This window comes from Asterias amurensis, chromosome 2 (assembly GCF_032118995.1).
Source record: "Asterias amurensis chromosome 2, ASM3211899v1".
NCBI lineage: Eukaryota > Metazoa > Echinodermata > Asteroidea > Forcipulatida > Asteriidae > Asterias > Asterias amurensis.
Genome location: NC_092649.1, coordinates 4,056,653 through 4,073,197, shown reverse-complemented (window position 1 = coordinate 4,073,197; position 16,545 = coordinate 4,056,653). Strand labels below are relative to the sequence as shown.

Sequence of the window (16,545 nt, the reverse complement as noted above, 5' to 3'; positions counted from 1 at the left end):
GTGCTTTCAGATGCTTGATTTCGAGACCTCAAAATCTAATTTTGAGGCCTCAAAATCAACCAAAAATATTTTAGTGGAAAATAACTCTTTCTCAAAAAATATGTTACTTCAGAGGGAGCCATTTCTCACAATCATTTATACTACCAACAGCTCTCCATTGACCGTTAACAAGTCAATTTTTATGCTAACAATTTATGCAAATGCCCAGAGCCTTTAAGCAGAAATGTTGTTTAACAGTATTCTGCTGAGCATAAATGTGCTGGATACAGTCAACAATGTACACGCTATTTGGGGTATAGGTGGGTGGGTCACAACGATATTTACAAAAAATAAAATAAATACAAATCAATTTCTGTTAACATTGACTATTCTTAATGGCCCCCTTAATTTGTCAGTAAACACCCAAACCAAACAGTACACTCCCATGCAGTAAATGGTGCTCAGAAATAATAATAATATTAAAGTCTTATAGCGCACTATCTATCAACAAGGTACTCAAGGCGCTTAGTATATAAATTTATACAGAAAGAGGTTATTGAAAGTTATGAATTCTAAGACCCAATTATTTAGCACCTTATAAGGGTTTACAAGGTGCTATAGCGCATACAGCAGCCACTGCCAGGAACACCAGGGCGAACCCCTTCTCTTTTCGATAACTGCACTTGGTTCTTTTACATGAGTTACACAACACATGGGACCAACGGCTTTACGTCCCATCCGAAGGGATGAAGCAATGGTTAAATGTCTTGCTTAAGGACACAAGTGTCACAACTGGGGATTCGATCCCACACTCTGATGATCAGAAACACTAGAGTTTGAATTCGCTGCTCTTAACTGTTCGGCCACGACACTTACCCACTTCCAGAAAGGGTAATGGGTTATTGTAAGCTAAATTTTACCTTTTCACTTGAGATGTTTGTGAGCATTGCATAATAGAATCTGGCTCTGTCTCTGATGTCTAAATCACTGTACATTGTGAACAGCTCAAACAGCAACTGGCCAAACTCTGCAACATACAAAGAGATACAAGAAAGAGTAAAAAGACTTGTACTTTGTGAACAGCTCAAACAGCAACTGGCCAAACTCTGCAACATACAAAGAGATATAAGAAAGAGTAAAAAGACTATATTGTGAACAGCTCAAACAGCAACTAGCCAAACTCTGCAACATACAAAGAGATGAAAGAGTAAAAAGACAATTTTTTGAACAGCTCAAACAGCAACTGGCCAAACTCTGCAACATACATAGAGATATAAGAAAGAGTAAAAAGACTGTACTTTGTGAACAGCTCAAACAGCAACTGGCCAAACTCTGCAACACATACATAGAAATATAAGGAGGAGTAAAAAGACAATTTTGTGAACAACTCAAACAGCAACTGGCCAAACTCTGCAACACATACATAGAAATATAAGGAGGAGTAAAAAGGCAATTTTGTGAACAGCTCAAACAGCAACTGGCCAAACTCAGCAACATACAAAGAGATGAAAGAGTAAAACGACTACTTTGTGGACAGTCTCACTGGTCGCATCTTAGGCTGATGGGACAGGCTGATGAGCTTGTACAAATTCTTATTCAGGAACATAGAGTTATATATAAGAACTACGGTAGACGGCACACGGCCCGGCATGCGCGGATGCGGCCATTTTATAAGTTGACAAAACAGCATCGCATAGCATGTGTTTATTAACACACACGACATGTATTTCACATTCAACACGCGTACAAAGTTCATCTTACAAAATGACGCGCGCGCGTCTCCTTGCTGTCCAGTTGCGTTTTTGCAGCAACATCACCAGTGCGCCCTCTAGTTCATATATATAACTCTATGTTTAGGAATGAGTGATGCATCATGGGAAGTATTGTACTGCAGTCGGCACAATGGGCATAATCACAACATAATAATAATAAAAATAATAATAATAGAAGCTTCTTATAAAGCACTCATATCCGTCACTCAGTGACGCCCACGGCGCTTCAACATTCAGTATTTCCTGCAAGGTATGTGGGGCTACGTCTGAGTTATGAGATGCAAACATGCTGGAAATAATTCCCCGACTGTTATCCATCGTACCTTTGAAGATGTCTGTTGTATCATGATGCTGCATGATGCTATGGCAGACAGAGAGGATGCAAGTACCCAACAACCAGCCACCACTGGATGCAATAGGTGTGGACGTTAGGAGTTGATGGAGAAATATTACTGCGTGCTACAAAGCAACAAACAAAAAGTCTTGTTTAAAAATGAACAAATAAATTCAAAGAGTAGTCTGTCCTGAGCTGATTTGGCTCATTAGGCCGGTGTTTATATCCGTTTTTTTTTTATCAGCTTCGGGTAAGAATGTTTAGCCTCCCAAATTATTATAATTGTTATTACTATATAATAGGTGTTAAATTTGCATCGGGGATAGAGAATATAAATTAATATTCATAAATACCTCAGACAGTTTCGCTATTCCTATTGGTGGAGAGCGCGTCACGTGGATGTGTATAAACCTTTGTTTATGACCAGTAAAAAGTGTTGAAACATGGGCGTGACACGCGAGCTTGCACCTGTACTTATAAGATAGTTTCTTTATTCCTATTGGTCGAGAGCGTCGGCTGAAACAGTTGTGCCACATCACACGCACAGTATTCCCTTATAAGGAGTTGTTTACCCGAGGGCCTTACCATTTCATAGCTGGAGGGGTGTTGTGTTGAAAGAAATCATTGAACAATTATAACTTTTGCATTTATTTTACTTTTTGACAAAAAAGTGTTGATTTTTTTGACCGAAAAGGTACATGTATTTATGAATGGGAATCAAAGTGTGTTGAATGGGTTTGCAACTAAACCTGCCGAGGCCTGGTTCTTTATAATTTACCTCGACTTTGTCTCGGTATAATTAACAAGAACCAGGCCTCGTTGGGATTAATCCACTAGTTGAAAACCTCTTCACCACACATTGATTCCCTTATTATACATTTTCCATTTCACTGCAAAAATGTCTGGGCATAGAGAATCGGACAGCATGGCCCAATTTTATACAGCTTCTACAGCAGAAAATGATCCATAATTTTGTTGTGCTTAGATACATTTTGTCCTTAAGCAGCTTTTTGAAAAATGGGTCTAGAAGGGTTACTCAAAGCAATTTATGTGACTCCTAAAAAATGAAGTGAAATATTCCGAATATAGTTTACTAACCTTTGGGTTGATGTCTTTTTCTCTGCAAGTTCTCTCAAGCAGTTGAAGATGAAACTCCACGTCTTGTAAGACGTCCAAGGGAGGCATGGACACAATATTCTCCATAGATGATCTCAACAGCGCAATAGGAAAATGACTTCAAAAAGACAAAATTCCACATGAGTCATTAAAAACAATGGCCATAGCACTACCACAAACCTCTCTAAATTGTGAGATCAATCTATGTAACTTTTGTAGGACAAAAAACACAATGTCCACAGATTTACACTAAACTTACACAGTTTGAAGATAATGATAGTAGAAAGCTTCCCTGAAAATATTTCGTGCTGAGGGTCTGTAGTTTTTTGAGAAATGAGTAAAACAATGCCATGAAAATAGTTTTTGTGTCAGACGAAAATTATTTTAATCATATACAAACGTATTCTCATGACATTGTTTTACTCATTCCTCAAAAACTACAGCACCTCAGTAAGTAATATTTGAAGGGAAGCTTTCCGCTATCATTATCTTCAAACCCTGTAGGTTTAATGTAAATCTATGGACATTTTGAAAAGGTACCCACATCCTTTAAAGACAGTGGACACTATTGGTAATTGTCAAAGACCAGTCTCCTCACTTGCTGTATCTCATCATATGCATGAAATAATAAACCTGTGAAAGTTTGAGCTCAATCTGTCATCAAAGTTGCGAGATAATACTTAAAGAAAAACACCCTTGTCACACGAAGTTGTGTGCTTTCTGATGCTTGATTTCGAGACCTTAAATTCTAAGTCCGAGGTCTCGAAATCAAATTCATGGAAAATTACTTCTTTCTCGAAAACTAGGTTACCTTAAAGGAAGCCGTTTCTCATAATGTTTATACTATCAACAGCTCCCCATTACTCGCTACTAAGTAAGGTTTTAATAATTATTTTGAGTAATTAGGAATAGTGTCCACTGCCTTTAAATCCTCCTCCTTTCAGAGCGAACAGGGTGCTGCATGTCATGTACAAACCAATGCATTACAAAAAAACTGTCCGGTGGTGAAAACTTAAAGCAATGCACAACATCGATATTAAAACAGTATTGTCTACAGGCCCACACTTCATGTATCGCAACTTATATATAAAATAACAAACCTGTGAAAATTTAGGCTCAATCGGCCCTCGGAGTCGGGAGAAAATAACAGGAAAACCCCACCCTTGTTTCTGCACGTTACGCCGTGTCATGTAATATGTTTGAAATAAATCCATTATTCTCGATATCGAGAATTTATAATTGTTTTAATGTTTTCTCAAAAAGTATATAATCTCTCAGAATAATATATTACCTTCTGTAAACCCTTTAAGTTACTTGTAAATCTGTGAACTTTTAATTTTTGTTCAGAAAGTGTCCAATTGCTTTAAATTTATCTAGGTCATACAAAGTGTCTCTTTTATAAACTCAAAATGCAGAGAATTCAGGTTTTTTGGAACCATGCCAGCGCTATGTACTTCAAGGTAAAAAATGGCAGTCAAAATGTGCCTGTTCGTGAAAACACAAAATTGTCCGTTTGCTAATTAGTTTAATTAAAAAGCTGTCAAGTGTATTACTTGAAACATCAATTTGAAAAAAATGTATGACTTTTTTAGGAAGTTACTTTTTGTGTGAAAATGGTGGCAGTATCTCAGTTTATGGTGCCATGAATAACACATATAATAAATATGTCTCACTCTGTTGTGTTGCTTCTGTTGATGCATTCAATAAAGTTGATTGTATGAGGAACAAACTTTGGCTGCTCCGTCACTATGGCAACAATAATCCTGCAGAAAAAAATGGAAGATATATTCAACTATCAATCAATGAGGCATCCTGTGTGTGTGAAGGCTGGCAGCATCTTCACCATGTCCCATGTAGTGTAGATGTACTTGTAATAGTACAAAACACTCTCAGTGCATCAAAAAAGGGTCTGACTATTTTGAAGCGTTTCTTTAATTTTTTCCCAAAATGTTTTAACCCCAAATTTAGATTTTTAAATACTGAATGGCTTCATAATATAATCTATACACTGAAGAATAAAGTAGAGCCTCAAATGAAGCAGACATTTGAGATCGGCAGTCTCCAACAACAGCGGTTTTCAATGCCTTTCATGGCTTTAACAAATACCTTTTGCTTTGTAGTTTAGGCAGGAATGAAATTGACAATCTTGGCCAGCTAGGTATTTTGTCTTTTTTTCAATTGGTAATGTATTGATTTGTCATTGCCCCATGCGCCGGTCTTCCCAAGTGAGAGTTTTCCACCAACATATAAAACTGACATTTCTTTATCATCTTGATATAAAACTAGTATGGGATGGCCTTAGCTTTTGATCCAAACTGGAGAAATAAAAAAGAACAAACAAAAACATATCTATTAACAGCAATTTTGTATTAATGGATTTGTTTTTGTTTGTTTTATTTAAAATAAATATTATCGCATTAACCATCCTTTTGTCCTCATTTCTGAATGTCTTCCCCCAAATTGTTTTCTACTCGCAAACAATTTTGGAAAGGCATCAAGAGAAACAAAAAGCTGGAAGCCAGTCAAAGTTATTAGTAACAGTTAAGTTATGAGGACAAAAGGTTGGTTAATACGATAAATATATATTTAAAAAAAACACTTAATACTGTTTTTTAGTTATCTCTTTTGACCAACCCACCCACAATAAAAAATCAAAACATTCACTATTCTAAATGCAAGGTCAATTCAATTCAATTCAATTCAATTCAATTCAATTCAAGGCTACATTTATTTCCATACTCTCATGAAAGAATAACGACAGTTACATGTACAAGTACTATGGGATAAAGCAAAACATATAATTAAGTCACAGTAAACATAAATACATAAATAGAGTACGGGGCCAGACAGACAAGAAACAAGAAATCAGACAGACAGAGTAACATAGAAAAGGACAGATGAACATAAGACATGACACAACAAGTTTTTAATACAAGCGACAAGATGACAGAACAGTTTCAGCTGAAAATAAACGTCTATCAACATTTTATTACATTGCACTCATACTTGTAAATATCTTGTCTTAGCACGGTGTGATGGTGCCGGAGGTAATACAGATAGAGAGATCTGTAGAGCGTCACGGCTGGCCGCCCTGAGATTCCATAATGTATGGACTTCTGTAGCGACACCAGACATCCAATCAGAGTTGTCGATGCTGAATCTAGAAAATCAAATAATACTTCTTCATAATCAGTGTGTCAGTGTACTAATGTAGTACCTCATAAAATAGCATTTATGTTTGTATTTATTCGGCCAAAATATGAAACAATCATACAGATATACATTGCATGAGAGCCAACTGAATTTTGGTTGTAGAATAGGCAGGCATGTGGGTAACTATCCGTGAAAAAAAAAGAGGAATAGAGGAAACCAGGCAAGAAAAAAAGAGGAAAAGATAATAATCCTATACTTTTGTACACAGAAAGTGAAGAAAAAAACAGGAAGATCAAAACCTCAGAAGAGAAAATCAGCTAAAAAGAGGAAGTCTCACACATGTCTGAGTAGGATAGTTAACCGGATGCTATGTGCAAGTTTGAGCCAAAATATTAAACAGAAGGGGGGGGGGTAGATCCAGAGGTAGGGAAATTTAAAACCAAATTGCTAAGGTTGGGTGATTAAAAAGGGACATACAAAACACATCACATGAAGCATTCAAATCTATCAATTATCAATAATAAAGGCGAGAAATGCAAAAAAAACAAACAAAAAAACAACAACAATAAAAAACATCAATTGTTCATAAATGACAAAAAATCAATAAATAACACAATTCATTGTTGTCTGCAAGGAATTCAGCGCAAGAAAACAACCGAACCTTGGCAGTCACCCGGCGTGAAGCACAAACTCAGCAGATTGAGTTTGACCAGAGTAGTGTCCAGCCCGTCAAACACGGCCGGGTAGATGGAGGCAAACTTGCGGTAGTCTAAACCTTCAGGTAAGATGCTTGCAGAATCTGGATTCCTAGCCTGTTTAATAATAAAGAAAAGCATTTATATTCTAATATTGTATTTATTTCATTTCTCTTGTAGATAAAAAGTACAACAGTGCATGCTAATTACGTAAAAACATTCAGAAAAAACAGCAAAGAGCAATTTAAATACAGATGAAGGAAAGAGAAACAGCTGGACCCCCGCAGGATTGCCTATAAGAAACAAAGTTCCTGTCTAGCGCCTAGTCCAGCTGTAGTAAATTTGTTTTGGTTCGCTCACAAATTATTTAAAATTTACCCCGTAAGTTTCCCTTATGGTTTGTTACTAGAATGGTGTAACAATTTCCGATTTTTGGTAAGATTCTTACCTTATTTTCTGGGAAGTGAAGTAGCCAATGATAGCAGAGTAATCGATGTCCCGGTGAGAGAGCCGGGTGATTGGTCGAAGCTACAAGCCTACACAATAGTCTTTCTTCTTCTTCCTCGTTCAATAAATCGCTTCCAAACGTCAACTGATCAGAGAGAAACAATACCTTGGTATCAAATTCTAAATATAATCATTATTATCAGTGATTCGGCAAAGAAGTAAATAACAAATAATTTTATCCAAACAAATGAATAAATAAAATACAGAGCCTTATTTCATAGAGATGCTTAAGCACAAAAATAAGCTAAGCAAAACAAAATTATGCTAACCAGAATAAGGTTACCAGCAAAAAATACCATGAAACATGTTCAATTTGTGACTGGTATCCTGCTCACTATTGCTATTAAGCAGAGGTTTTTTAAGCAGCATTTTCTGCTTTTAAAAGCAGATCTTTGAAATTGGGCCCAGGGCAAAGGAATCAATATAAAATAAATATTCTCCTACAAGTAATTCAGGAAATGCAAAACAAGTTATGTGGCGCAAACAATCAATTAATAATAATTTGAATAATGAACCATTCTTGTTCAGCGCATATCACATTCACAGAGAAGTCCCTATGTGCTGTAAGATGAAAAAATAAAAAGTTATCAAAAAAATAGGGATAAGTAAGTACAGGAAGGACAATTACACAGACACAGCAAGAAAATACTGAAGGCTGTTTTTCAATGGGGGACTTTTGAACGCTAGGTGGCAGCAGACTTACCAGGTAAATTTCCATTGTTTACGCACATTATCAAGAACAATGGATTTTACCTGGTAAGTCTGCTGCCACCAAGCGTCCCAAAATTCCCCCATTGTGAAGCAAGAAAATTTACTTCACGCTCGCAATTTGTAAGGGGACTGCAAGTCTGAGGTTGAGCAAACAAGAACAGGGCCAAAGCAATTCAAAACAAACAACACCAAGAAGCCCCCCCCCCCTCAAAAAAAAATATAATAATTACATAAATGCAAACAAATATAAAAATCAAAAAAGTCACAGCAAAAACTTTAACAGCAGAAATAACACCAATAGTTATAAACAAATATATAACCATTTTAAGCCGGCCAGGATAGACAACAGTGTACCAAAACACAGTGGCAAGAAAAAAAATCGGCCTTTTCAAACTTAAATCATGTGAATAGCAGCATAAAATAACTAAAGGCAAAAAAAACAAGGAATATACTTAAAAGAAGTACAAACCAAACAATTAAATTATTGTGACAAATTAATACACGACAGTATGTTACGAACAAGTTAGTCAAACACAATCAAGACAAAACAATGTAGCATGTTAAGACTAAATATTTACATTAAAAACTGCATAAGCTTTCATACGTAGCAATAACTACTTCATCAAATGCATAAAGGGGACGAGCCAAGTACAAGTTAAAAATATGTGAAAGATATTAATTTGAAAACAAAAAGACAATAAATAAAGTGAGTAAAATCAATTGCTAAAGGCAAGTGGGTAAAACAGTTAGTCAAAATCTAAATAAATACAACATATCAAAAATCAACATAAGGAAAAGAAATGAAAACAAGATTTGTACACAGGGTAAGGCTTGGTTTTTTTATAACACATACTTTAGCATACCTTGAGCACCAGTAATGCATGAAACATGGCCACGTCTTGTGTCGATTCTAGCCGCGTCACTAAAGACTTCAAGATCTGTCAGAGAAATTTGCAATTTGTTTAATACAATCCAAAAAACTGCAAATCAAACATAGCCTCGTTATGAGCGTTATGTTGTTCATAATATTAATTCAGTACGCATAAATCCATACAAGCGCTTGAGAGTTTTAAACATGCGGGCACGCAAAGTTGTCACATTTGGGAGCCAATCAGCGTTATTTGTCAGTACATCCCTCCAAGGGGTTAGTGACGAGAGGTGTTGATACGGCGTGCTCCCCACACTAGCGAGGCTGCAGAAAGTCATCTTCTGGATAATAATGGAGCTCTTTGTCACACAAATTTTCCTCAATTATAAGTTCCTTAATTATAATTCAACAGTCTGGAAATACTTCTTGAGTATCCCAAGGGTAGGACGATGCATTCTTTTGGTGATCGCGCCTTTGTGTCGGCTGCTCCAAAGTTGTGGAATGCACTACCGCCTTGTTTACGAGGAGGTATTTCGCTGGGGTCCTTAAAGGCCAAACTAAAGACTCACCAGTGTTTAGGGAGGCTTATTATCTGTAACTTCACTTTTATAGTGTGTGGGTGACAGTTTTTATGCTCTTTGTGTAATTTGCTTCTGTATGGTATTTTCGGTCTGCTTTGTATGTTTGAGGCTTATTATCTGTAACTTCACTTTTATAGTGTGTGGGTGACAGTTTTTATGCTCTTTGTGTAATTTGCTTCTGTATGGTATTTTCGGTCTGCTTTGTATGTTTGAGGCTTATTATCTGTAACTACACTTTTATAGTGTGTGGGTGACAGTTTTTATGCTCTTTGTGTAATTTGCTTCTGTATGGTATTTTCGGTCTGCTTTGTATGTTTGAGGCTTATTATCTGTAACTACACTTTTATAGTGTGTGGGTGACAGTTTTTAATGCTCTTTGTGTAATTTGCTTCTGTATGGTATTTTCGGTCTGCTTTGTATGTTTGATGTAATTTTTACCGATTGTCATTTGCTGTTACTTTTTATGGATTTCTGCTGTAATTTACGCCTTTGATCGTTTTCGGATGGATTAATTTTCATAATTTTAATTTTCTTACTGGAATTGTGTTTTTTTTATGCGCTCTCAAACAGGCTGGTCCTGGAGAGAGCGCAATATAAGTTCAATAAATAATAATTATTATTATTATAAGTCACTTACACTTGGTGGAATTTTCTTTTTGGGTACAGCCTTCATACAGAAGATGAGCTTCTGGATGCTAGTGACAGCACACGGTGTAGTCATGAGATGACGCTGGTCTAACAAGAATGTGAAGCAGCGTTGAAGCTCCTTACAATCTACATCCTCAAATGGATTTCTTGAGGCGAGCAGCTCCTTCAGAATAAAAGATATTTATCAAAAATTCAGAGTGAGAAAAACTCACATTGTGTTACTGCTACTGCAACACATTGTGTTATTGACTAACCACCATGCAAACCCTCACAAAAAGACCTTATCATCACACCGTATGTCACCTTTTCGATGAAATTCAGTTAGAATGCACAAAAAGTGCTATATTTTTGTCGGAATAAACCGTAAGTTTTATTTTGTTCATAAAGTAATTAAAATGATACGGGTCATTAACAATAAATTACATCTTAATTTGTTAACATGTTCTGAGCAACAAAGTCGAATCTCAGACATTTGACCTTGTTGCACTGGCATGTGGGGGAAAAAAACCAACAAACAAATTTATTTACTTACTTTTGGTGGGCCAAGTTGGAACATTTTTTTGTTGAAGCCATCTGGTAGCGAAAGCGGCTAAATGGAAAGAAAAAATAAACTGTAAACCAGAAATTGATAAATTGATCCACAGCAGTGTTTTTTAAGCTGATAGATTGCCACGTTTATGACAATAGCTGCCGAAAGCTTCTCACATTGGTCACTGGGCCAGGTTAATAAAAAGAAACATCTAAAGAGCGGTGTATGCATCAGTATTAAGTGTAAAGTACAAATCTTTATGGTTACAGTATTATGGTGGTCTTTTATCTTATTTTACTGGTGTGATTTTCTTAAAACATTTCTTGTTGGATTTGCTTACTGGTATTTTTATTGTTGAGCGCCCTCAAACAAGCTGGTCCTGGAGAGAGCGCATGATAAATAAAATAAAAATATTGTTATTATTATTGTTTTTCTTCAAATGTTTTTTATGCAAGTCGCCAGACACACAAGGCCTGAAGGCCACTCCAAGTTGTTGGCTACAATTATTTTTTCCAGAGGCCATTGCCACCTACTCCTAGGGCTGAAACAGGGTTAACCCCTTTACAGTCCATACAGATGTAGGCTTGAGTATGTTCAATCCGAAGCCTGGCCAGTAGAGCAGAAAGCACTACCTCCCCAATTTTACATAGCAAGTGTCACGACCGGGATTCAAACCCACACTCTGCTGATCAAACACCAGAGCTTGAATCTGATGCTCTTAACCTCTAGGCCATGACACGCCTTAATGACTTAGTGCTTTGTGCATTTGAGCCCTGGAATTTCATCTTTAGGAAGGCAAGGCAAAAACTATAGGTATACTTTGCCCTTAACAGACAGACTTTAAAAAGTCTGAGTTCAAATAAAAGTCCAGATGCTGAGCTGTTTACCTTAAGGGGTTCCTTCCTTGTACAAAGTAAGTCGGTCATTTCACTGGCGGCGATACTAAAAAAAATCAAACAAATATAAATATATCTTATTCACAATCACTAGGGAATGTCTGTTTCTCCAAAGGTAAGAAAATTAGCTTGACATAATAAAACTGTCACAAAGCCCAGATGAGCAAAAAAAAAGGGGAAACAAATTAAATGTTCAAACAATATAAATGAGTTAAGCATTGAAAGCAATAAGCGAAGCACAAAATCAAGAGAGAAAAAAAAAGCTAACAAATAATTTAAAATAAATTGAAACAACTAACCTGTCTCCAGTTCTTTGTAAGACTTCAATTGAGTTCTTAAGGACCTGCACAAATAATGTCTGGAGACAAAGTAGATATTCCAGTATTAGCTAACAAGTAAGTATCAATTAAAGGCAGTGGACACTATTGGTAATTGTCAAAGACTAGCCTTCACAGTTGGTGTATCTCAACATAAGCATAAAATAACAAACCTGTGAAAATTTGAGCTCAATCGGTCATCAAACTTGCGAGATAATAATGAAAGAAAAAAACACCCTTGTCACACGAAGTTGTGTGCGTTTAGACGATTGATTTCGAGACCTCAAGTTCTAAATCTGAGGTCTCGAAATCAAATTCATGGAAAATTATGTCTTTCTCTGAAACTATGGCACTTCAGAGGGAGCCGTTTCTCACAATGTTTTATACCATCAACCTCTCCCCATTACTCGTCACCAAGTAAGGTTTTATGCCAATAATTATTTTGAGTAATTACCAATAGTGTTCACTGCCTTTAACATGAAGATTCTTGGTCAAGCTGTAAGCACATTAATAAAAGAGGGGTTCCAAGGTCCAATGGAGTGTTGTGCAGCACTCATTTACCAGCAGACCGAGTCCTCAATTCAGTGGGAACAATTGCAAATCTCTCTTTTCAGTCTTACCAATCTTATGCACACACTTTAAGATGTGTATGATAATTGCTTAGCAAATGGTGACATCACAAAACAAACCAATATGACGCTAAGATGAATCTTAGTGCTTTGTGAAATCTAGATACATCAAGTTACCCATATCTTGAAAAGTTAATATACAAATCTTTGTTTTCAAAAAAAAAGAAAAAAGAAAAAAAGAGTTTATTGGTTCTAGTAAATTGTTTTTTTCAACCCAACATTTTTTTAAGTTTACTCGATAAGTTCTATTTTATTTTATTTTACTTGTTACATAAAAAAAAGAATGAATCTTTGGCCTGAATTTGTAATTCTAAGAGAAGGTTGTAGTAAAAAAATAATCAGTCGCTTTGATAAGACTTGTTGCTTCAAGTGACTCTGTTGTTCTTACCATGTAGTTCTGGCAGACATGTGTATATTCCAACTGGCTCATGGCGTAGAAATGCTCCAATTTCCTCATCAAAATACCCTGAAAGTGTCATTTTTAATGTAATAATTATTTATTTGGCCATAATATAATCAAACTTAAAACCCAGCCGGTTTAATTGGCCCAAGTCTATTCACCCCTTTGCACTCGTGTCACCTGCAGCGACTGTTCCATGCTCACCATTTTGTTGGTCAATAGATTTATGTGTAAACGCCGCGCCGCCTACAATGCGCACTTCACTGAATAACACACGTTGACATTGTCCACCAAAATGGCGCATCCAAGATTATTCTGATGATGACGTCAGGTGAATTGGGTCAATAGGAAACTGTTAAGTGCAGGGCAGAGGAAAGAACAAAAGAATGCTCCACAAAGATGAATGTTTGAGAATTGATGTATGGTGTACAGGGCGGTATAATGGATGGTTGAAAACCCTATAAGGGAAGGGTGAAAGGGAGGAATAACATGGAGGGGTGTGACTTTAAAGGAGTACAAGATGGGTTATAAAAGTGCTATAGACCCCCCCCCCCACCCTTGCAGGGGAAGGTTATAAGGAGGTGGTAAGAGGAGGGTTGTGCGAGAAGCTCTATGAAATTGGGCCCTGGTGATGTCAGAGCACAGGTTTATAATCTCTTTGTTGAAAAGATTTCTGATCGTACTTACGGGATGCATGGTTTCAATTTCACTCAGACACTGACAGGCCGTTCCTCGGACAGTCCGATCTACAGCGCTGTTGACCTTTGACACAACGTCCAACAGAAGGTCCACAAAGTCTGTAAACATCCTTGGCTGTGCCGTCTGAAACAAAGAGGACATTAAATGGAAAGAGACTCCAGAAATTATTTGAAGATTTGAAGAAGAAGCAGAGAAAATGGGTTCTGTTAAGAAACATTTAAAAACTGATCTCTTTTAAAGGCAGTGGACACTATTGGTAATTACTCAAAATAGTTATTAGCATAAAACTTTACTTGGTAATGAGTAATAGGGAGAGGTTGATGGTATAAAACATTGTGAGAAACGGCTCCCTCTGAAGTGACATAGTTTTCGAGAAAGAAGTATTTTTCCACGAATTTGATTTTGAGACCTCAAGTTTAGAATTTGAGGTCTTGAAATCAACCATCTAAAAGCACACAACTTCGTGTGACCAGGGTGTTTTTTCTTTCATTATTATCTCGCAACTTCGACGACCGATTGAGCTCAAATTTTCACAGGTGTGTTATTTTATGTATATGTTTAGATACACCAAGTGAGAAGACTGGTCTTTGACAATTACCAATAGTGTCCACTGCCTTTAAGAAAAACAATTATTTATACAGGTATCAGGCATGATACTGGACAACTATTTTTTGTTGAGAAAAGTCTATCGAATACAGGGAATAAAAGGCTCTGGACACCTTTGGTAATTGTCAAAGACCAGTTTTCTCACTTGGTGTATCTCAACATATGCATAAATAACATTCATGTGAAAATTTGGACTCAATTGGTCGCTGAAGTTGCGAGAGAATAACAAAAAACGCCCTTGTCGCACAAGTTATGTGCTTTCAGATGCCTTGAATCGAGACCTCAGCTGAGGTCTTAAAGTTCAATTAAAATATTTGAATGAGAAATTACCGTTTTCTCAAAAACTACGTCACTTCAGAGGGAGCCATTTCTCACCATGTTTTATACTATCAACAGCTCTCAATTTCTCATTTTTATGCTAACAATTATTTTGAGTAGTTACCAATTGTGTCCAGTGCCATTAACAAGGGTTCTCCAAAGGATTTTTCTAAACTGTGGGCCATTCTGGACCGGTCTTTATGAATGTTTTCTACTTGGTGTTTATCTTGGTTTAAAGCCATTGGACCCTTTCGGTTCAGAAAAAAAAATAAAAGTTCACAGATTTACAAATAACTTACAGGGTTGACAGAAGGCAATGGTGAAAGACTTCTCTTGAAATATTATTCCATGAAATGCTTTACTTTTTGAGAAAACAGCAAAACAATATAAATTCTCGTTAACGAGAATTACGGATTTATTTTAAACACATGTCATGACACGGCGAAACGCGCGGAAACAAGGGTGGGTTTTTCCATTGTTTTCTCCCGACTCCAATGACCGATTGAGCCTAAATTTTCACAGGTTTGTTATTTGATATAGAAGTTGTAGTACACAAAGTGTGGGCCTTGGACAACACTGTTTACCGAAAGGGTCCAATGGCTTTAAAAAAGCCCTTCATTTAAAGCCATTGGACCCTTTCGATAAACAGTATTGTCCAAGGCCGACACTTCGTGTATCACAACTTCTATATAAAATAACAAACCTGTGAAAACTTAGGCTCAAACGGTCATCGGAGTCGGGAGAAAATAATGGGAAAACCCACCCTTGTATCCGCACGTTTCGCCATGTCTTGACATGTGTTTAAAATAAATCTGTAATGTAATATATCAAGAATTGATATTGTTTCACTGTTTTCTCAAAAAGTGAAGTATTTCATGTAATAATATTTCAAGAGAAGTCTTTCACCACTACCTTCTGTAAACCCAGTAAGTTATTTGTAAATCTGTGACCTTTTTTTTTTTTCCTGTACCGAAAGGGTCCAATGGCTTTAACATCCGTTGATATTTAAATATTACTCAAATACTCGGTCCTATTGTGACATCGATATTGCCGGTGTCACTTTTTTAAGCATATGAAATAATGTTTAAGTGTCTCTCTGAAAGACACATGTGTCAAGACTGGGTCTCAAACACACACTCTGCTGATCAGAAACACCGGAGCTTGAGTCCGGTGTGCTTAAAGGAACACGTTGCCTTGGATTGGACGAGTTGGTCTATAAAAAGCGTTTGAAACCGTTTGTTATGAAATGCATATGGTTAGAAAGATGTTTTAAAAGTAGAATACAATGATCTACACAATAGTGCTGGGCGAATAGTGAAATTTTGTTATTCGGATACCGCTGGCCAACTATCCGAAATTAACCGGATATTCGAATAGTTTTTTCGCCGCTAGAGGGCGCTGTTTAAAAAAAATATATATTTTTTTTTGCCGCTAGAGGGCGCTGTTCGTTTGTGAATGAGATCTTTTGGGCGGATTGATATTAGTTTTAGACAGTGTCACTCGGTTCATTCATAAAAATGACCGGATCTAATTTAAAGATGGCGATTTGCTTTTTCTTTTGATCGTCATTGACTCTACGTGAAGGAAAACTTTTGTAATCTTTGAACAAATTATGTCAGAAATGTCATTGTTTTAACTCTTCACGGAGGTGAGCATAGTTAAATACTTAATATATGCTGTTTTATGCTGTCTTAATAGAAGTTTCATAAGGATTCAGACAAAACATTCATATCAGTTGTCGCCCGACGTCCGCGGATATTCGGATATTAAAGAATATCCGGTTACTC

General features: G+C 36.6%; 1 protein-coding gene across 1 annotated transcript in view; it reads right to left on the bottom strand.

The window, feature by feature from the left end:
* LOC139951793 (AP-5 complex subunit beta-1-like) overlaps positions 1-16,545 on the bottom strand; it is a 34,911-nt gene that overhangs the window by 14,459 nt on the left and 3,907 nt on the right. Inside the window, exons 4-17 of the mRNA XM_071950865.1 lie at positions 13,823-13,957; positions 13,124-13,201; positions 12,089-12,147; positions 11,781-11,835; positions 10,897-10,953; positions 10,354-10,527; positions 9,131-9,205; positions 7,498-7,641; positions 7,016-7,166; positions 6,208-6,361; positions 4,875-4,964; positions 3,184-3,319; positions 2,075-2,210; positions 900-1,006 (exon numbers count right to left, since the gene is read on the bottom strand). Of these exons, the coding sequence (XP_071806966.1) occupies positions 900-1,006; positions 2,075-2,210; positions 3,184-3,319; positions 4,875-4,964; positions 6,208-6,361; positions 7,016-7,166; positions 7,498-7,641; positions 9,131-9,205; positions 10,354-10,527; positions 10,897-10,953; positions 11,781-11,835; positions 12,089-12,147; positions 13,124-13,201; positions 13,823-13,957 (1,551 nt within the window). The remainder of the gene's footprint in view (positions 1-899; positions 1,007-2,074; positions 2,211-3,183; positions 3,320-4,874; positions 4,965-6,207; positions 6,362-7,015; positions 7,167-7,497; positions 7,642-9,130; positions 9,206-10,353; positions 10,528-10,896; positions 10,954-11,780; positions 11,836-12,088; positions 12,148-13,123; positions 13,202-13,822; positions 13,958-16,545) is intronic.